This window comes from Vigna radiata, chromosome 5 (genome assembly GCF_000741045.1).
Source record: "Vigna radiata var. radiata cultivar VC1973A chromosome 5, Vradiata_ver6, whole genome shotgun sequence".
Taxonomy (NCBI): domain Eukaryota; kingdom Viridiplantae; phylum Streptophyta; class Magnoliopsida; order Fabales; family Fabaceae; genus Vigna; species Vigna radiata.
In genome coordinates, this window is record NC_028355.1 from 2,383,802 (window position 1) to 2,407,041 (window position 23,240).

General features: G+C 34.8%; 2 protein-coding genes across 2 annotated transcripts; one reads left to right on the plus strand and one right to left on the minus strand.

Moving 5' to 3' along the window:
* The first annotated feature begins 413 nt into the window (after positions 1–413).
* Positions 414–7,695, plus strand: LOC106761941. Its single transcript, XM_014645568.2, has 14 exons — positions 414–599; positions 695–782; positions 898–1,006; positions 2,771–2,820; positions 3,002–3,068; positions 3,289–3,361; positions 3,991–4,046; positions 5,511–5,607; positions 5,852–5,933; positions 6,055–6,117; positions 6,795–6,854; positions 7,046–7,138; positions 7,230–7,292; positions 7,386–7,695. Exons 1-14 carry the CDS (start codon positions 544–546, stop codon positions 7,497–7,499), a joined length of 1,071 nt encoding a protein of 356 aa, XP_014501054.1. The 5' UTR covers positions 414–543; the 3' UTR covers positions 7,500–7,695.
* A 52-nt stretch (positions 7,696–7,747) lies between these two features.
* Positions 7,748–13,751, minus strand: LOC106761939 (tubulin--tyrosine ligase-like protein 12). The gene is made up of 15 exons (XM_014645567.2): positions 13,359–13,751; positions 13,049–13,288; positions 11,745–11,869; positions 11,449–11,659; positions 11,047–11,172; positions 10,668–10,924; positions 10,295–10,402; positions 9,837–9,978; positions 9,570–9,735; positions 9,161–9,318; positions 8,707–9,030; positions 8,524–8,598; positions 8,329–8,398; positions 8,068–8,225; positions 7,748–7,959 (listed from the first exon to the last, which is right to left on the minus strand). Exons 1-15 carry the CDS (start codon positions 13,647–13,649, stop codon positions 7,810–7,812), a joined length of 2,601 nt encoding a protein of 866 aa, XP_014501053.1. The 5' UTR covers positions 13,650–13,751; the 3' UTR covers positions 7,748–7,809.
* Positions 13,752–23,240: the final 9,489 nt, after the last annotated feature.

Here is a 23,240-nt window from a genome sequence, read left to right on the forward strand (position 1 = left end):
ATATAAGTTAATTATAAAACTATTAGACATGATACACAAGTTAATTAAAGGAAGTTTAAGGTCACATTTTTTATGATTTCCTAACCAAATAGGTTTCTAATAAAGATTAAAAAAAAAATATCATTGGAAACGTTCTATAGTATAATTTTTTGTTAATATCATATAACTATTTAAACTTATAAATATCACTTGAAAAGATGATGTGGTTGATCTCATAACTTGATAGACTCCACTTAATTCTAATAATGCAAAAAATTATCACGTGAGAAAATCTGTCCTAGGTTAAAAATATCACAAATGAAATTATTATTTTTACTTAATGTACTGGAAAAACTCTATAGACAAAAGGAACATAATTATATATTTAAGCAAGTAAGAAAATAAAGCAGTTAAGCAAACATAATTAACAGTTTATTAATTTATTTTAAAAAAATTGTATTAGGTAAGCACGAGAACGTTAGAGTTTGTTTTGGCGAGCAGGGGATCGGAGAACCTCCGTTACTGAACCCTGGAATCGAACCCTCTCTTCTCTTCTCCTCTGTTATGGCGACGGACAGAAACGCTTCTCCACCTGCCACATCGCCGGAGGGCAACGCTCTGTGAGTCACTCGCGCACAATACTCTGATCACTCTTCATTTTCTGTTACTTAGTTCCGCGATGCATAACAAACATACTTCGATTTCCTTTTCGTAGCTTTCTCGATATTCTGCACGAGGCTCCCCTTTTCGCTCACCGCAAGCCTGCTAGGGTTATCGGCAGCGTCTTCTATTGCATACTATTGGCAAGTTCAATTCCTAATGGCTCGTTTCGCAACGTGTTCTGGAGATTTTGATTGGATTCAATTTTGGCATTGATTGTGGTGTGAATTGTTTTTTTATTGGTTGGTTCCATTTTAGGCAGGTTATGCTGCTTTCGCCGTTGGAGCTCAGTGGATATTTCTTCCCGTGCAAGGACTCATCTCTCCCGTGCTTTGTAGTTGTGATGTTCTTCTCTTGCTGTTGACAGGTTTGGAACTGTTTCAATTAGGGGCTTTTGGTTATTATCTCTGGATAAGCTATCTTATTTTATGAACGAGTTACTGAATGAATGCCTTTTGCTCTGGGTCTTCAGTTCTCTCAGCTTGTTTAAACGGTCTTTTTTTACTCGTTGCACTCAGTGTTTCTGCTTTGTCTCCACTGAGATCTTCAGAAGAATGCCAGAATTTCCTTGTTATGTTGATATGGCTTCTACTAGCTAGAGCGTAGTTGTAATTCACTTTTTTCGATCGATTGATGTTATATATGGTGTACAATTGTATTGTGGTGAAAATCAAACATAAAACGGTATGGATGTTTTTGATAGAAAAGCTAGTATAAGGAGAAAAAACTTATGATTTACTAGTAATTTTCATTATAGCCATTTTGTCGAAGATTTGAGCATGAGAATCAATAACCTTTCAAAATAAAGAGTGGTGGCCATGAATTTGAGACTACTTTTTAACAAGATTTACTGGGATAGAGGAAATACATGAGAATTTTCAATCTGAAGCAATTACCTCCACCCTCAATGATAGAAGAAGTTAAGTCTGAAATTCATCCACTGTTTGTTGCATGCTTCACTTTGAGTACATTCATGTTTTAGGAGCCTAAATCAGATCCCTGTAGAATACTGATTTGTTATGCATTATATTATACTAGTTAAAGCTGATTTTCAATGTAGCCATCGTGAGGTTTGTTGACCTAATAACTTCAAGTGCAGACAAATGTTGATTAAATTAATTAATGGTTTGTGTTTAGTTTTTTTTTCTCTATTGATTGATTTTATATGGTGTAAAATTGTATTTCTGGTTTTGAAATATATTGGTGAATATAAAACATATCACAGTATGGATTTTGAGACAGAAGTTAGTGATAAGGACACTTATTTGGTTTCACAATTAATTTTCACTACTGCCATCTTGTTTAAGATTTTGGACATAAGGGTGGATAGCTCTTAGAAAGTGGATTTATGACTAAGTCAATCCTACAAAACTACTGACTTCTAAGTATAAATTTGCACCTACTTATATAATATAATTTAGCCATATCTTAGTCTCAATAGATTCTGTCACACCTAATACTGGACATCTTCAACTTGAGACTAGATATTTTGTGTGGTTTGATAGCAAGTGACATGATACCGTTTCAGCAGTTAATTTAAACATAACTCAATCCTAGAAAATCAATCTATAAGATGAAGTTTGCATCCATTTATATATTATAATTTGGTTATATTTTTATTAAAAATTAGATTTGCAACAATAATTTATACAAATAAAGAGTGATGCCTCATGAATTTGATGACTACTTTATGACAAGATGATATGGGAAAGAGGAAACAAATGTGAATATACAATCTGAAACACCCCATCCTACCAAAGGAAAAAAGTGTTAATCCCAATCCACCACCGTTAGCTGTATTGATTTTTAAGAGTCCAAACCAGATCCCTATAGAATACTGAACATTTTGTGTTAACACACCATTACTAGTTAAAGATAAATTTTAATATAACCAACTTGAGGTTTGTTGACGTAATAGAATCTAAACTCAACTGGAGACAAAAGCTTTGTATTTTATATTTTTATTATGCTCGTAAATACTAATGTATAAAGTTAACAATATTGCTTCTAGCTAAATAAACATTAGTTTAATTTTACTAAGCATTATAACGTATAAGCTTCTTCAACTTCTACTCAATATTCTCTGTATACAGTTTTATTATATTTAATGGCCATATTTTTGCCGTTTCAGGAATCTTTCAACAATATCTGGTTTATCAAGTGCAGAAGATACGCTTGCAGGTAATTCTTTTAATGAATTTCGTTGTCACAATAGTTTCTGAAAGTTTTGCGATGACATTAGACCTATAAGACCATATAATTACCACTACAGAATTTGCTGCAAAGATCTATGAAAGTTTTGGTTGTTTGATGTTGTTTAATTTTTGAATGTATTTTCTTTATCACCAACGTGATTTTTCAGGGCTACTATAGTTTCAGCCAGAAGTTGAAATTTCTTGTGCGCATACCCTTTTACATTACAGCCTATGGTATGTATTTCAATGTTTAAACTTTTCTTTCGGATTATACTTAACATATGATGTCAATTGATGACTGTGTCATGATGTCAAGAACCGACTCAAGCCCAAAACATAAATTGTTTGGTGGATGCACATGAATGTCTTGATATTTTTAACATTGTGGATGGTTTATATTGTTTGAGTTGCTAATTATAATGATAATGTTGTCAATTATTCAATATTATGTCAGGAACCGCTGCAATGCTACTTGTTATAGTCTGGAAACCTTACACCGGTTTCCTGTCTATCTCTGTAATATTGAGGTATATTCTCCATTTGGTTGTACTTATTCATTTTAGATATTTTTCTAGGCTAGATTAAATTGAATTAAAAAAAAGTAATATTGCAAGAGTATGCAACTTTTAAATATAAAGGACTACATCCTTAATCTAAAATCTTGCATCAATAATAGGTGCCAAGTACAGGGAATTGACATTGAGGCTTTTTTGTCATGTTTGGTCAAATGAGTACGCTAAACTTGAAACCATACCGTTTTAAGAGTGATTTATACAGTAGACTAGATAATGAGGTTCAATATATTTCAACTTGTAAATTTTCAAGCTGCAGTATATATATGCTTAGTATCAGACAGTGTTTGGTTGGCAGTTTGACTGTTGGACACATCACAGCATATAGCATATATTTGTCTCCCTGTCTCCTTCTCTTTCTCTAGATGAGTTCACATGTGAACTTCTGGCATGGCCTCATACATTATTACGCTTATATCTTTGAAGGTTTGGTTTTTACCTAATGATAAATTATTCACCATCAAGCTCTTGTTCCATATGTCATATTTCTTCACCCTGCCATTTTTCTCTTGCGATTGACGGGAAATTAGTTGTTCGCTGTTGTACTCTACTAAGATTATTTTGGTTGACTTAAAATTCTGCAGGATTATTATGGTAGTTGAAGCAGTATGTGCCGGATGTTTTATGAGTCTTTACATTGGTAAGTTTATGTAGTTTTATGGGAAATGAAGCTACAAATTTCATTTTATGATTTGTTTATATTGATGGGACTAAGAGTGTGTTTGGTAATGCCAATAAGCTAGATACTAGCTAATAAGCTATTTTGACTAACACAAAAAGTCTTTGGTACCTCAGTAGTTCATTTTAGGAGCTTCTAGATTATAAGCTACAAGCTACTTCAGCTATCTTGTAGTTTATTTAATTTTCCTTCATTATTGTCATTTATATTTAATGCATTTCCTTGGTATGTTTGATTTTTTTACCCGTTATTTCCTTTATTAGTTTGGGTTTAATATAGGAATGTAATTGAAAAGATATTGAATTTTTTTTTAATTATTGCACTATTTTTAATATTTGTTGGGCAACTTTTAAATTTTTTACGTAGTTCAAATTAAAAAGGATTTAACTTATAAATTGAAGTAAATGATGTTTTATTTCATGATGCTATGTGAAAATTACTTATAATATAATTTGTAAAAGGAAACTTATTGTAACAGCAGTTTAGATTGGGAAATAAAAAAGAATTAAAACTAAATAAAATTACTTGTAAAAAAAGCATATACAATTTTTAAAGGATAAATAGAAGCACTCATAAGTCAAATAAGAATATAATTATTTTAAAAAAAATCTAAAATTCTAAATACATAGTAATATTTTTGGCTTGAAAGCACATTTTATTGTTATAATAAAACTTATATTCTTATGTTCTTTTATGTCATTTTACATTTATCAACTATTTTACCTAACACTTCTAATGCATTAAGTTAGCTTATCAGCTCGGAACTTATTAGCTAGCTTACAGTTAGAAACTAGCTTATAAAAGCTAGTTTTGTGAAACGAATACTAAAATATCGCAACAAAATATAAACAAATTTAATTACGTTTAGAGGGATATCTTGAACCTTCAGGTGCTACAACCCTTCTTTGGATAAAAACCTGGGAAAATGTATTGGTAGATAACTCAAATATAAGCAAATAGTTGACATGTATAGTGGATTTAAGTATGAGCAAAATCTAACTAATTTCACCTTATTTAATGATATCATTCCTTTTTATTCATGATATCAATTTTCAATGGGGTATTTTACAAAATGAAAGTCATCTTTTAATAGATTTCAGTGAAATTAAATTATATTAAATGACTTTGATTGCTTTGGAATTCATTATTTTTCCTTATATTTGTGTCCGAATGAATATCACTTTGACAACTTTGATTACTTTGGAATTATATACAAAATTTTAAACATTCTTAAGAAATTTGTTTAGAAGGAATTGTAGGGATGTCTTGTGCCTTGGGCAGACTGTGTCCCTACCTGTCCTCCATTGGATTAAAAAAACTGAAAACAATTTATTGCATTCCACCTGTGGACTATAATTATAAGATCTCTTTGTATGTAGTCGAAACATTACTAGTTTTATCTAACTACATTTTTGCTGCAAACAGGTTACATACACCAGTACAATTCATTAAACTCACACCCTGATGTTCTGAAGTCCTTGTATTCGCCACTACAACCATCAAGTTCTCTTGAGGGTCTAAGGTAAACATTTTGTATTTTAGTTTCTTTTATGATTTGCTTCGTGGCATAATATCTATGTTTGATTTTCAAACCCAAAAGTAAAAATAATAAATAAACTGTTCAGAAAAATAGTATTTCTGAATGCTGATTTATGTTTGTCATTTATAAGTTCACACCATACCAATAACACATTCAAAATCATGTCTGTAAAACCTAAATTATAAACTGTGGGTTCTTGATTGTTAAGGATGATATCTTGATGCAGGTACCATGATGGTAGGCTCTCTGATCAGCAAATGGCTTTGTTGCAATATCAGCGTGAAAATCTTCATTTTTTGAGCGAGGAGGTATACAAAGAATTGATGCATTCATTTACTATTTGGTTATATAAGCTCTAAATGATACTTTCAGTGTAGACATTCAACGAATGATTTCATTTAATTAGTTCATCAACATTTGGTCTTGCAGATTCTTCGTTTACAAGAGTGTCTAAGCAAATACGAAGGAACTGATGATCGAAGCACACCACAGGTAATAATTAACAGATGAGAAAACCTTCCTTGTTTTTACCATAATTTTTAATTTATAACTTCTCATATTTTTTCACTTTCAAGTTACAACGGGGACATGTGTCGTGGTTGTGTGTCGATATAATATTCAGTATAGTACTTTTTTTATAATAAGAGATTAGCAAGTTATGCAATAGAAAATATCTTTACTGATTTTCAATCTGAATTCTTATTGAGATGTAAACCAGTAGTATCCTGTCATACCTATTTAATTCTGTACTTTATTCAATTAGCATTCAAAATCCTCCCTGCTATAAAACAGTTTTTTTTGTAGGATATCTATAATTGAGGGACATGGTTAATCTTCTTTCAATTAACTTTGGGCCTAATGGCTCCTCTATTTTCTTGGGAATCTAGTTGCAATGATTTTAGTTGAGTTGAAGCCTATATACTAAGGCTCGTCTCATGAAACTAGCTTGAATTCCGTTCCATTTGATGTTTAGGCTAAATTACTATGAGCTAGGCTTGAATTTTAAGCAAATAACCTTGAATATAATTGTAAAGCAAAATATAGCTTAGCCTTAAGAAACTCATGACTAGCTTGTCTAGGAAAAAAATTTACCCTTGGATATTGGTATCAATAAATATTATTTGCTACCTCGTTCTTCTTTTCTTGGTGATAAATTGTTTATCTTACAGGTTGACCTTGCCCATCTTCTGGCAGTACGTGATCAAGAATTACGGACACTTTCTGCTGAGGTAATTCCTGTCTGCAAGTGCTGACAATTAAGGCTACCGAATGAATATTTCTGTATTGTCTCGTATAATGATTAGTCATTTTATCCTTTCGGCAAATGTTGATGGTTAGTGTCCCCAAGTTTAGGCAGTCATCAGATATCATAGAATTCCACAACTTCTCAAAACTTAAAGGACTGTTAAAAAAATTTCAGATGAACCAAGTGCAATCTGAGTTGAGGCTTGCCCGGTCCTTGATTGCTGAAAGGGAGTCAGAGATCCAACATTTTCGCACGACGAACAATCAGGTATCTTAGCTGGTTTTTACTAATACTAAAGGGGTGTTATGTGCTTTGGGTACAGTACAAGGTGCTTACGGTACAATTCTTGTTATAATAGTATGTTGAAGAGAACGAAAGATTAAGAGCTATTTTAGGGGAATGGAGCACCCGAGCTGCCAAGGTATTATTCACAATTGCAATAAATACGAAGAACTGTCATCAAATATTAAAAAATGCCTTTTCTGCTGATACCTTTTTATTATTACAATTAAAGCTTGAGCGGGCACTGGAGGCTGAGCGGATGTCAACTCTTGAATTACAAAGGAAACTTTCAACGCTAAGAAGTCAATCATACACATCGGCAGAAGCCACCGAACTTGGAGCTTAATAATTCACTTGCAGGCGAATATGGCACATACCCACTCCACGATTGAGCATTTAACCTTCTTCTCAGTTTAAATGAGTAGTCATCACTATTGTAGAGGGATTCCATGTACATAAAATAGTGTTCCAAATAGGGTTTTTATTTTTTGTTGAGAAGAAATGCATAATGATGTAATTTGATTGCGTTATATTGTGCGCCATTGTGCTCTAACTTAAATGCCTTGAAAAACTGGGTTGCATTGAAGGTAAATAGAAAACCAAACAAAGCGACAGAAATTATTCTGAGCGAGGTCACAAAAATAAAAAATAATGAATTACAATTGACTCACATGTGAAGTTTCATTCAAAAAGAGACAACTGAACACATTATTGAAGAAATCACAACCTTTAGCAACGCCTCCCTCTCCAACCACAATATCCATGTCATATTTGCAAGCTCTTGTACAATCAGGGCAGTAAGTTACCTGTATTAAAAAAACATGCATGTTTCACATAATTCACACAAGAAATAACTCATTATGCCAAATACAAAATCCTAGGATTAAAAAGAACCCAACGTTTCATTTACAAACCTCTAGTAACTTGGGTTGGAAAGAGCTGTCCAACATGACATCTACACCATACATTGCCCTTGATGTTGGACTGTGCATCTCAGGATGAGCAACAGCAGCTGCCTCAAATACTGAACGAATCATTTTCCTTACTCTTGTGTGTATATCCAACCATTTAACTGAAAGAGATACATAGATGGGAATTTGTATTAAGTAGTCATTTGAAATGCAGAGACAACACTCATCCTAAAAGTGGCAGAGGATAAATGAAGTACCCATTACCTTGATGTTCTTCCTCAAATTCCCTCACAAATTCGCTGGCATTCTTATGATTTATGGTTCCGCGATAGTTCTGTAATCCATGAAATGACTTGTATTAAAACTTGTTAAGAGGAAAACATTGAAATATCAACTATTTCAATCAAGTTTTCATCTGAATTCTTCTAGTTGCTGAGTAAAATGTTACTCAAGACATACCATAACAGTGAAATGAGTTTCATACTCAAACAAACTACTTCTGGCCAAAGAATATTGGTTGTTGGCAATCCTAACCTGAAAATTAAATATAAAACCTAATTCCGTTAGAATCTTTCAATAGAAAAGAAAAAAAAAAAAAGGCCTTGACAAATTTTCTTCACTCAAAAAGAAGAATAAGTGTACCCAGAAACAATCTGACAGGAATATCTCCAGAGGATGCATGCTCCGAACCAGTACTATGTAACGGAGATCAAACTTTTTCCCCTGGAACAATGCAGGCTGTTCAATATACTTCTGGCAAATTTTTGGACCAGTTTCCATGAGCCGGATTATTGCAGGCAAATTATCAGTTACAGTAGTATCTATGGTTCGGGCCATGTTCCAGGGTTTTAAGATCCAAAGATTGTCTAGTCCTTCCCTTTTGCGAACACAATAGTCACCAATAAGTTGAGATAGGTGTGTTTCGAGATTATAAGTAGGCTGTAACCATCGGGGAGATCCATGTGCCTGTAGCAAGTAAACCATCCATCACCACCCAAGAAAAAGCTAAGGTTCTAAAAAGCCTCACTTAGAAGAAAATAAATGCTCCATGCCAGTGACACTGGTCAGTCATTAAATGTTAATTAACTACTATCACCGTTTGAATTGTCTCTGCCAAATGATGCTTCATAACAAGACATGCTTCAAAAGGAAATTGATTAATGTATTGTTGATCCGTTATTCCGGTAGCTTTCTTCATATCCTCATCTACCTGCATACTTGTCCATATTATATCTGCATCTTTTGGTTCATTTGCTGTAGGCATTCACATTAAGAAAGGTCAACAATACAAAGTATAACATTTTATACGTGATGCCAACCATGATAAAATCCAAAAGAATTTTCTGACACCATAAAAAGGTTATCAATAAAGGAAAATTGAATTTAGTCTCTTCAAATGAATTGTCAATATGTTCCAAATCACATTTAACGATTAATTATGAATACAGCAAAGAACAAAATAAAAATCGAGAGAAAGTTCAAGCATGCATATGCATTAAACTTACTGATTGCAAACTCAGGATGTGTCAAGTATTCCTCTACGTGAGGTATATCTGTGTAAACAAGCAATGGACGCCCACCCTGTCGATGAATACTTTGGGTCCCAGAATACTGAGAGGTGGGAGGCATTAAACTTGTGGAGAACAATTTTTGACTGTGCTTCTCATATGCCTGAAACAGGAAGGTAATTAGCTCCAAAACTTCCAGATACTCTGAAATAGATCTTTAACCACAAACAGAACCATAATCTATCTTAGCAATAGGAGAAATACATGGATAAAGTAGTTTTCTGGAGTGTGGAACCAGGCAGTAAGCCTGGCAGAACGTTGCTTATCTTCCCCAATACCAAGAAGAAAATCGCGCGTGCACTCATCACCTTTCTGAACATTCTGTGTTGGCCATAGAATAGAAAAGCTGGAGAAGATGTGAGAGTTAATACTTTGATTAATTTTAACACATTACAAATCCAGAGGCCATGCATAAGTCCATGTAATGTGGGGAGAAGACAATACAGAATTCTCTAACAAAAACCATGTTGGTAATGAACGCAGGATATATCAATGAGCAAGAAACAAGAATCAAAACTTATAAAAGGATCTTTTATCACACCAAAGGTGTTGAGTAATATGTGAAGTATGCTTATACAGTAAAGTAGCATATACATTGGTAAAGCATGAAAATAAGACTAAATCAAAATACAAATAATAATGAAAATATAGAAGATAACCACCTCACAGCTGATGCTAGATTGCCCTCTGGCATGAACAAAAATGGTGCCACTCTGAAATTTGGCTCATCACTATGCCGCAAAGCTGAACCTAGCTCATCCATCACATACCTGAAAAATATCCAAGAGAATGTGCTGTTCAAGTAAGGTATCATTGGGAAAAACCAACGTGATTCACGTGACACTTCAATTTTACTAAACCCAAAAATTTGAGTAGTCAAACATGGATCCAAGGATTCAAGTTGCGTGAAAATATTAAAGCATAAACCAGACAACCTTGATGAAATAAAACGAAAGATTAGAAAATGCGCTTATTGACCCAAAGAAAACTAGTGCTAATTAAAATACAGAAAGTAAAACTATATGCAGGTCATACCAGACTGATGTTTCGTCTAACTTTTCTTCATCTGCAAGTCTATATGTCATTAGATGTTGCCACATTGCATTTATAATACGCTCAGCAAGCGGCTCATCAGGAGTCCATTCAGGAAGACGAGGAAGAAGCATTGAATCAATAACATGCTTTCCTGTTTCTAATATTTTGGATGCATCGATACCATTTAGCTCAGAAATGTTTGGAAGAGATTCCAAAATATCAATGGCCCTTCGTCCCAGTGGACCTGGAATATCAACCTGAAAATTGCTCAAATTATCAAAGGCCAAAACACCATTCACAAAGTGTGTAGACAAAACTGAATAAATAGCAAAGGAAATTTTGAGGGATAATAAAATGTGACAACGAAAATCAAATCTACCTCCAATGAACGCAGGCAAGGGAATCTCTGCAGCAGATCTAACAAGTCACCAACTGAGTTCTGCTCCAATGGATTTCCTTGAATGTTAAAGTACGTAAGAGATGGCAAACAAATGGGTGTAAATGCCTGTGAAAATGGAAAAATCACTAAAACATTTGGAATGAAAAAACAAGCAATGAATTGGTGTAGAATATCAATTATTAATATCTTTAATTGATAAAAACGTTCGTTTGGCATCTCCTGGGTAAGATATGAAATTCCCAGATATTTTAACTCATACAATCAAATTTTATCCCAGTGAAATAATGCATTAAAGTCCCGTGAGTAATATGACGAAACGCAGGCTACAAATAAAAGGATGCAAAAGGTATATAGAAAAATAAGTATAAGAAATTGTTCAACCTTATTCTTTAAATTGTGAATGTTCCTATTTGAAAGGTCAAGAGAAGACACAGTGTACAGTGAAGTGTGATCAGCATTTCCAGGGTTATCCTTTCCGTATATCCCTGCACAAAAGCCCAACGCCCACTCCCCAAAATTGCTTGTGAAACTTGAATTATAAATTTCAAGTTCAGGCAACTCCTTAAGAATCAAACCTGCAAGCTTACCATCACTGGAAGAGAGGTAAAGTAATTTAGTTCTCTTCATAACAGGAACACATGGTTCAATTATCAATTTTTAGATATTAGAAAAGTTACCAATTTTTGAGAACTGGGTTATTGTTGAACCATATTCCTTTGAGATGCTGAAGTTTGATAACTTCCTGAACAACCACTTCGGCACTGTTGAGCTTGTTTCCAAGCAGGCTAAGTGCCACTAAATCCTGACACAATGAAACGGGAAGAGAGTGTGTGAGTATTCAAATTACGAAATGATTGACCATAAATGAAAAGCAAGAACTGAGATCATGATAGTAATAAAAAAATTATAATATATAACATTAAAGTTTATATATCCTGACGTTTACCTGATTAATCAATCTGAAGTGATAATCCATACTTCCATACCATAAAGGAAATAACCACTTTAGGCGTCACAATTCATTAGACAATTTCATCTTCGAATAATTTATGAACTTTCATTATTCCTCTTTTGAACTATAGTAACTGTTCAATACTCTTATAATCAGTTTTTTTCCGCTGCCACCTTATTATTTTGGAACCTCGGAACCTTTATTTTCCTCTAATATTGTATTTTTATATAAAAATGTTTGGAAAATCTTTTACTTCTATGCCCTACAGTCACCCAGAAATCACAATGAAAAAATAACAAACGTTTTTCGGTCAAATATATTACTTGTGAAATACCTATGCGTCTGTCCTGGAGATCTACCACTTGTTGATTGAAAACTAGAAACTGATATTCCAAAGAAGAATTGGTTGCTTAGTTACAATATTGATTTTGGAACTTTCAACTTATGATTGCCATGAATTGGTTGCTTAATTACAATATTGAGTGTTTCCCAACAAATAATTTATATATGATAAAGAATATGAACTTTCAACTTATGATTGCCATGAATTAAATTATAATCTTATTGATTAGGACTATTTACCCCACAAGTAATTGATGATTATACAATTTAAATAACTCGAACCATTGAAATAAAATCAAATTATACTATGACATAAAGGAAAAGAATGAAATGATATTAATCTTATAACAAGTTTACCTATAGCAATTCCCATCTCTCATCTTACGATTTGGATAACCATTAAAATCAATGTAAAAACTGTTTCCTCTATACAATAATCTACAATTATCAAAGCAAGAAAATTTTCATTTTAGATTGCACTTCTAGCTAGATATATTCTTATCCTTAATTTTTCTTATGCATCTGCTCACTCATGTTGTATTTAATATAATTTCTTTCACACACTCTCTTGTTTTATTGTTTTTAAGTGTATATACATACATAATGTATAAAATATGATATACATTATTAATTTACCAAAATATTTTCCAGAATGAAAAGGTAAAAAAAGAAAAGAGGGTTACTAACCGGAAACCTAGTTGGCAAGGCTAGAGACACAAGCATGGCATCATCGATGTTAAGCCCTTCAAGCTCCAACCACCGTAACGTCCCATTTCCTTTCTCCTTTGCCTCACCAACTTCCCTCTCCAAAGTTTCCTCAACACCAAGCTCACCGTTCCCTTCATCTTCACCATCATCTGAACTCACATCAACATCCACACACATCAGAGAACCCATCCTCTCAGCCAATCCTGGAACCTCACGCAGCTGCAACACCAAACATCAATATCGTCAAGACAAACCTCAAAGTAAGGAATTGTGAGAAGAAGAAGAGGACCTGCTTATATGCGTCGGAGAGTCTGAAAGTCCATGCGTGATCAACGAGGAAGACTTCGGAGTCCGCTTCCATCGACGCCGACGTGAGAACAAGGCGCCGTTGACGGTCGCCCTCGCATGGCTCGATCTGGAAGTGGTTGCCGCCGTCAAATGTCTCGCCGGAGAGTTTCTCAAAGAGGCGCCGGTGGAGGCACTCAGGCAATCCAGACGCCGCAAGTAGAAGCGCGTGAACTTTCGCGAACTCTTCGTATGTTTCGATTTTTCTATTGGCAGTGCTGGCCATGGCCACCATTGCTGTGTGGCTTGGTGGTGCTACTCTTGCTAGTTGTGCTTGCTCTTTCGTATTCTTACAAACTCAGAGAACCGCGTTTGATAATTGGGCTGGGCGTGTGGTTCGAAAGCCCAATTTCTTAAATCCTAAACAATCCCTACTTTTCTTTATATAGAAAATATCTCTCTTAAAAGAAGAGATTAACTAAACGTAGTAAACTAAATAGTTTTACATAAACTAATCATAAAAAAAATTGGTAAATATTTTGTCAATAATAACTTGACTATTGAAAAACAAACTTTCTGTGATGTAAACATTATGAGACATAGGACTATGTAACGTGCAAAGAAAATGAAACCCAAAACAATACTGAGCTCGATAGGGGAGAAAAGTTAGTTAGACCACAAGGATACATGGCAAGCAATCAGCAAGGAGAAGACCAGAGGAAAAGCATGAGGTGTAAAAGAAAGAATGTATTTCTAAAAGATTATATGCTCTGAGGTCATTCATGCGTGTGGTAATATTCCCTTCTGACAATTCTGTTATGCTCTCTCTCCTTCTCTTCCTGCAATGTTCTTCTGTCATTTCTTACTCTGAAAAGCTTTCTGCCTTTACCAGGTTATATTGTTCCAGAATATATCAGTGGTGGAGTCTGCTGCTTAAGTGAAATATACAATTATTGGGTGTATTGAAACTTTACATTCTCTATTTCATTTTAAAGTTCAATAAAAAATAGAATTCTGCTATTACAGATCTTACTGTTGTGATATTCTGTTTTCATATTCTGCTTCTTGAAGTTATCTGTTTCATTTGGTGCTTTCATTGACGCCATGGCTGAGAACACCCGTTTGAAAGAATTACAGGCCGAAGTACGTGGTCATTCCGATGAACTTCGAAAACTGATGGATCTCCTAGAACTTCGGGACAGGGAACAACGAGCTCATACCCAACAAGTTCAGGTTGATGCACAAGCTCGTATGGATAAATTGCAACAATCTTTAGAGTTAATAGTGAAATCGCAATCTCAGTTCNATGGTGCCGTTTCNGGAGCNGCTTCTTCNCATGTTCCNTTACCNGCTAAGGACATATCCTTGGGATTTCCCNATTTCNATGGTCAATCATCGGTGTTAGAATGGATTTTTAAGGCTGAAAAATTCTTTAACTACCACCATACCCCTGATGNNGATCGAGTAGACATTGCTGCAATGCATTTCGAAAACGATGTGGTGCCTTGGTTTCAAATGCTTCAACGGTTGTNTGCAGTTCACTCNTGGACAGANTTGACACGCGCATTGGAATCTCAGTTTGGTCCATCTCCTTTTGACTGTCCAATGGCAGAGCTGTTTAAATTACANCAAANGAGTACGGTTTCANANTATTANCTGAAGTTTATGTCACTGGCAAACAGATCAATGGGCTTATCTAATGAAGCTTTATTAAATTGTTTCTTGAGTGGGTTACATGNTGAAATTAGACGTGATGTGGTCGCCCAAACACCTACTTCTTTGATGCGAGCAGTAGCCTTGGCGAAGTTATTTGAAGATCGCTACTCACCCACAATTCAATCTNCGCNAGTGTCGGTTCGACGTTATTCTCCAGTGGCTGCAACGAGTTTTCATACTTCANNGCAACAATCCAAACNAATGGTTAAACCAAGTCTTCCACCATTATTACCCAAACCTANGATTCCACCCGTGACTAATAATAATGTCAAAAAAATATCTCCAGCTGAAATGCAACTCCGCAGAGAAAAGGGCTTGTGTTATTTTTGTGATGATAAATTTACATTTAATCATCGCTGCCCAAATCGACAGTATTTGTTTTTGAATTTAGAGGAAGATTCGTTGGATCCTAATTATGAACCACCACCTAATCTTGATCACCAGATTGTTACTCAAGAAGTTAGAAGTGAAGACCATCATTTATCACTTAATGCACTCAAAGGAGGAGTTGGGGTGGGTACAATTCGATTTTTAGCTTATATTAACAAGCTCCCTGTGACTGTTTTAGTGGATGGAGGGAGTTCAGATAATTTTCTACAACCTCGNCTTGCAAAATTTTTGAAGTTGCCTATAGAACCAGCTCCCATGTTCAAAGTTATGGTTGGGAACGACAATTATATGGNAGNAGAAGGGTTGATTCAAAAACTAGACTTACATGCTCAAGGGAATGTGTTCCAAATTCCAGTATATTTGCTTCCAATTTCAGGTGCAGATCTTATTTTGGGAGCTAACTGGTTGAAAACGTTAGGCCCGCATGTGGCTGATTATGCAGCTTTGCATCTCAAATTCTTGTATAATGGTAAGTTTGTAACATTGCAAGGGGATGTTGAGAATGTACCGATGCAGGCTCAATTGCATCATATCCGCAGAATGGTCACTACTAATTCCATTGCAGAGGTTTATAGCATGCAAATGGTGGACCCCAATATTCAATCTTTTCCTTTGTTGGAATTGTCTGAGAATATAGCACCTGATATTGCATTATTGCTGCATACATATAGTTCTGTTTTTGCTACACCTTCAACTTTGCCTCCCCAGCGTGCTCAAGATCATTCCATTCCTTTACTGGAAGGCTCAAATCCAGTTAAGGTTAAGCCATATCATTATCCTCATAGTCAAAAGGAGGAAATTGAGAGGCTTGTTACAGAGATGCTTCAGGAAGGGATTATTCAACCAAGTAAGAGTCCCTTTTCTTCACCTATTCTATTGGTTAAAAAGAAGGATGGGTCTTGGAGAGTTTGTACCGACTATAGAGCATTGAATGCCATTACTATAAAGGATAGTTTTCCAATACCTACTGTTGATGAGTTAATTGATGAACTTTTTGGTGCAACAATCTTTTCTAAGTTCGATTTGAGATCGGGGTATCATCAAATCTTGTTGAATCCGGAGGATTGTTATAAAACGGCTTTTCGCACGCATCATGGACATTACGAGTGGCTTGTCATGCCATTTGGACTCACAAATGCTCCAGCTACTTTTCAAAGCCTGACGAATCATATTTTTCAAGGAATATTGAGAAAATTTGTTTTAGTTTTCTTCGACGATATCCTTGTCTATAGCTCATCATTAAAGGAACATGTGAATCATCTAGAAGTGGTTTTGCAGATTTTACAGCATCATCAATTATATGCTAAGTTCTCCAAATGTTCATTTGGAGTAGAGGAAATAGATTATCTTGGTCACACACTCTCAGGTTCTGGGGTTGCTATGGATTATAAAAAAGTGGAGGCAGTTAAAATGTGGCCAAGACCAATTAATCTGAAACAGCTGAGAGGTTTCCTTGGTCTTACAGGTTATTACCGCCGCTTCGTCAAGGGGTATGCCCAAATAGCAGCTCCATTAATAGACTTGTTGAAGAAGAATGCTTTTAAATGGACTGAAACAGCGACCAGGGCTTTTATGCAATTGAAAGAAGCTCTCACTACAGCACCGGTTTTGGCTATACCAAATTTTTCCGCTCCTTTTATTTTGGAAACAGATGCGTCTGGCTTGGGGGTAGGAGCCGTTTTAAGTCAGGGTAATCATCCCATAGCTTATTTCTCAAAGAAATTGTCAGTGAGAATGCAAAGGCAATCTGCATATACACGAGAATTTTATGCGATTACTGAGGCGTTGGCGAAATTTAGACACTATCTTATTGGCCACAAGTTTATTATTAAAANAGATCAAAAGAGTTTAAANGAATTGGTAGAACAACGTTTGCAAACTCCAGAGCAGCAGCAGTGGTTACCGAAGTTTTTGGGCTTTGATTTCACAATTCAATATAAACCGGGAAAGGAGAATGTACCAGCTGATGCGTTATCACGGAGTGTTATGATGGCATGGTCCGAACCAACAAATCAATGGTTTAAAGCGGTGGCTGCAGCAATTCAGAAAGATGTGAGGTTGAAAGAATTATATGATCAATGTTTGGCAGATCCGTTACAGTCCCAAGATTATAGGATTAAGGATGGGTTATTGTTTTGGAAGGGTCGTATCATGTTACCAGTCGAGGAGAATATTATAATTCAGGTGTTATTGGAATTTCATTCTTCGAAGGTAGGAGGACATGCGGGAGTTGCAAAAACCATGGCTAGAATATGTTCTCAATTCTTTTGGCCTAGAATGCAACAGAGGATTCGAAAATTTGTTCGTGAATGTCAAATTTGCCAACAAGCTAAGGTACAACAAGCTTTACCCGCAGGGTTACTTCAGCCTTTGCCAATTCCAGTACATGTTTGGGATGATATAGCAATGGATTTCATCACTTGTTTGCCTGTGTCGCATGGATATTCAACAATTATGGTGGTTATAGACCGACTCTCCAAGTTTGGTCATTTCATTCCACTCCAGGCTGAATATTCAAGTAAGATAGTTGTTGAAGCTTTTGTTAACAACATAGTGAAATTATAAGGTGTACCTTGTTCCATTGTTTCCGACAGGGACAAAATTTTCATTAGCTCCTTTTGGCAACATCTTTTCAAAGCTCAAGGTACCACATTGGCTATGAGTTCTTCATACCATCCACAATCGGATGGACAGACAGAGGTCTTGAATAAAACTTTAGAAATGTATCTTCGATGCTTCGTTTTTGACAATCCAAAATGGTGGTATGATATGCTTCCATGGGCCCAATTTTGGTATAACTCTTCTTTGCACTAGAGTATTGGAATGTCACCCTTCAAGGCCTTATATGGTAGAGATCCTCCTACTATCATCAGATATGAAACTGTTTCTACTGATCCAGTTTCTGTTCAGGATATGCTCACAGCTAGAGATACACTACTGCAGCAATTGAAATTTAATTTAGCTAAGGCCCAACAGTACATGAAACAGCAAGCAGATAAAAGACGAAAGGATTTTCACTTTGATGTTGGTGATTTGGTACTCGTCAAGTTACAACCTTATAGACAACATTCTGTTGCCTTAAGGAGAAATCAGAAACTAAGTATGCGGTATTTTGGTCCATTTAAAGTGGTAGCCAGGATTGGAAGTGTTGCTTATAAACTTAAGCTTCNTGATANTGCTAAAATTCACCCGGTATTCCACATATCCTTGCTTAAGCCATTTAAGGGTAGTCCCTCACACACCTATTTACCCTTGCCCCTTACAACTAATGAAGTTGGTCCATGTGTTCATCCACTGCAAGTTCTAGAATCCAGAATCATTATGAGAAATTCACAACCAGTTCCGCAAGTATTAATTCAATGGGACTCATTGGATATAGCTGCTGCCACTTGGGAGGATGTACTTGAGATACAAAAATCTTTTCCAGATTTCAACCTTGAGGACAAGGTTGTCTTAAATGGGGGAAGCATTGTAACGTGCAAAGAAAATGAAACCTAAAACAATGCTGAGCTGGATAGGGGAGAAAAGTTAGTTAGACCACAAGGACACATGGCAAGCAATCAGCAAGGAGAAGACCAGAGGAAAAACATGAGGTGTAAAAGAAAGAATGTATTTCTAAAAGATTATGTGCTCTGAGGTCATTCATGCGTGTGGTAATATTTCCTTCTGACAATTCTGTTATGCTCTCTCTCCTTCTCTTCCTGCAATGTTCTTCTGNCATTTCTTACTCTGAAAAGCTTTCTGCCTTTACCAGGTTATATTGTTCCAGAATATATCAGTGGTGGAGTCTGCTGCTTAAGTGAAATATACAATTATTGGGTGTATTGAAACTTTACATTCTCTNTTTCATTTTAAAGTTCAATAAAAAATAGAATTCTGCTATTACAGATCTTACTGTTGTGATATTATGTTTTCATATTCTGCTTCTGGAAGTTATCTGTTTCAGACTGCGACCCATCTTATTTTTTTATGGGAGTTTCATTTTACACTTCTAACCTCTGAATCTCTAAAAATTTCAATTTTACTCTTAATTAATATTTCTTTTAATTTTTTCTAAGTTTTTTTTTCTTATTAATCTTTATAATAGATTTTGAAATCTGTACAAATTTTAAAATTTGTACATATTTTAAAAATTGTACGATTTTAAAAAGATTTTATAAATTTTATTTCTAAATTTAAAATTTAATAATAATTTAATTTAATTTAAAATTTTAATATTATTTAAAATAAGTTTGTATTTTAATAATTATTAAAATATAATTTTAAAATTAAAAAATTAAAAAAATTTATGAAAAGAATTTCAAAAACGATTAAACTTGTAGACAAATATTGACTGAATGAGCATAGCTGCTCGTCCGAAAGTTGTAGACGTGACCGTGTGTCACCACCGCAGAGGCGCCTCCCCGCTTTAGTGAAGATGCCCGGGATGACTCGTCCAGTAGCCGTGTTTCACTGAGTCCATGATAAAGCAACGTAGTGAATGAGCACATAGCAAACAATTCTAAACAAGACTCCATGCACAATCTGGTCTGTCTGCACTCTGAAGTGCCTTAGCAGAACTTCAGAAATTAAAGGTTCAAGATCAAAAACGAAGTACGAGGTTAAAATCAAGAAAATTGATTAAAAATAAAAATCTGTACAAATTTTAAAATATTTTACATAAATTCTTTAAATTTTCCTTTTAGATTAAAATTTAATATTAATCTAATTTAATTTAAAATTTTAATATTATTTAAAATAAGCTTATATTTTAATAAAATATAATTTCAAAATTAAAAAGTTAAAAAATCTGTACAAATTTTAAATTCAAGTATAACATTTTATGCGTGATGCCACCATAACAAAATCTAAGAATTTTTTGACACCATAAAAAGGTTTAAATCAATAAAAGAAAATTGAATTTAGTCTCTTCAAATGAATTGTCAATATGTTCCAAATCACATTTAACTATTATATATTCTCCGAAAGTTGTAGATGTGATCGTGTGTCACCACGGCAGAGACGCCTCCCCTATTGATCATATATAAGTGAAGATGCAGATTAAAACTAAATTCGTAGAAGGGAGGCCCAGATGACTCGTCCAGTAGCCGTGGTTAACGAAGATCATGATAAAGCAAAACAATTCTAAACGCGACTCCATGCACAATCAACGTGTGGTCTGTCTGCAATGCTTTGGCAGAACTTCAGAGATTAAAGGTTCGAGATCAAAAACTAAGTACGGCATGTTAAAAGACTAACAAAAAATTCACAGCAAAATTGAAAAAGATAATTTCTAGGGTTATCCTTTCTTTATATCCCTGCACATATATATAGACTTTTATTCCTGTGATGGATATTTTGAAATAAAAGCTTCTTTAGTTTAATTATTTTTAAAAATAGTTCACAACAAAAATATGAACTGCAGCAATAAAGGTTAAAATCACGAAAATTGATTAAAAATAAAAAGGATCCCGATATTTTAACACTCCAAATTTGACACTATTTTAACAACGCCACGTGTCAGCTTCTGATTGGGCAATTTTTTAAAAAAAAAATTTCAAAAAAGTGATGTAATTTATTAGGAAATGGTTTCAATTATTTGTTTCCGAGTTTGCCCTTGGCCAGATTCATGTGACATAAAAGTTCTTTTTCTTCCTTGTTTCATCAGTTGTTGAGTTTCTCCGAGAGGTTCGTTCTCTTCCCTTACGGTCATCCGAAATCGTTTTCTGCTTTGTTTTTGTGATCTCAATATCCTTGGTCCTTGTGGTTGCCCTCTTGGCCTTCCTTATTGGTGTGGGTTTTGTGGTGATTGCATCTTTTGGTTGTTGGTGTGTTCGTGTTGCGAAATGACGAGTTCTTTGACCTGGGTAAGCGTGTTAATCTTTGGTTGGTTTGTGGTGTTTAGCGCTTGGTATTTGGAATTAGGGTTTTGTGTGTTTATTTTGATGTAGGGTTTTGAAGTTTTGGTTTTTGGAATTTCTATGCAGTTGACGATTCGTCACTCGGTTCAGTTATTGCGGGCACTCCTTTTCGGTGGTTTCTTGATTTGACTGGTAATATTAAAGTTGGTAGGAAAATCTTGAGTGAGTTAGTGCCTAAATGGGTGGATTCAAGTGGTGGTTTTATAATTGCAGAGAAACTTGTGCCTATGAATGAAAATGATTTTTGTTTAGGTTTGGGGTTGAGTTTAGATGGGAAAGATATTGATTTAAAGTAGTTGTGTGAAATACATTGGCAATAGAACAACAGATTTGAAATTGTTTACAAATGTTTGATGAAGAAAGTAAAAACCATTCCTTGTTCTCCTTTTTGTAGCTTGTACATATTGGTTGGGATTTGTGAGATATTAATTCCAAAACGTAATGGGAGAGTGTTTCCCATATTATTTGAAATTGTTGATAATTTAAATGATTTGGCTAAATATAGTTGGGGAAGTTTAGTGTATCGATTTTTGGTATGTGGTTTGAACAAAGCTTTGGATGCTTTGAAGAAAGGAAATGCCAAAATGAACGTTTATGTGGATGGTTGTGTATACATGTTGCAAGTATGTTATCTTTATTCATTTACAATGTTGGAAATGAATTCGGTCTTGTGGCATACATTCTTAATTTGAGTAACACTGAACATGATAAATTTTTTGTAGGTATGGTTTTGTGAGAATTTGATTCCTCCCAAGGGTGCTATAGAAAAAAATCATTGCATTGGATGAATATAGATTTGGGAGACAACGTAGTGAAAGGAGGTTTGGAAAATGGTCTGGTATGTGGTATGTTTTTTGAGTGATTTTTCTTATTATAAATGTGTTCCTAGTATGATTTGAATTGTTGAATTTCAGGTTAATGATGACGTTGATGTTGATGTTGAAATTGGTACAATGAAGGATAAGAATGATCTTAAGGATGAAGCAAGACAAAAAATGAAAGATGACAAGGCATCAACAAAGAAGCTACTTAAGAGAAAACGCAGAGCGAGTTTTATGCAAACTTTATACCAGCAACAAAGTTTAGTTGCAGAACTTAAAAAGAGGGCTGTTATGTTGGAGGAAGAGGTGGCATTTGAGAAAGCTAGACGAAGAAGACCAGAGGATGGTGGACAGAGTGTGCCTTGTGAAAAACCGTCCATCTCCCCAAGAGGCTTCTCCCCAGGCGGCATCTCCTCGGGAGGCATCTCCCAAAAAGACATGTCCACCGATCGTCCTCCAATGAAGACATATGTGAGGATGGGATCACGAAGGCGTTACAAGAGTAGAGCGCTTAAGACTCCTTATGTAGGATTGCTTAGAATAAAAAATGAATGATATTTGTAAATATTTCTTAAGAGATTGTAATATCCAGAAATTGTAACATGAACATATGTTTTGTAATTTGGTTTATATTTTGATGAATGTTATAAAAATGGAAGTTGCCTTTATTAAGATATTGTTAATCAATAAACTTTGCATTGAAATGTAGTATTAATGTATTTGCCTTTATTAACATGATTTTTAGTTGAAGACGTGAATTGAAGTCCTTAGGTACTGATGCAGCAAAAAACCATGTGGTAATCGTTTACCATTGCATTCATGATAAAACCATTGCAGAGAAGCAGCATGGTCCTCTGCATTCAAAATTGTGGTCCCTTCTGCCCAGGTTTGTGTCCAAATCCTGGATTTGGCTCGCGTAATCATTTACAATGTCCTTGTAAACGATTACAACTGACATATATGTTGCACAAGTTTGTGGACTTCATCCAACTCTATGGGAAAACAAACTTGTGTCATTTCCTCCCTCTTGGGATGTCCAAACAACACAACCCACACTAT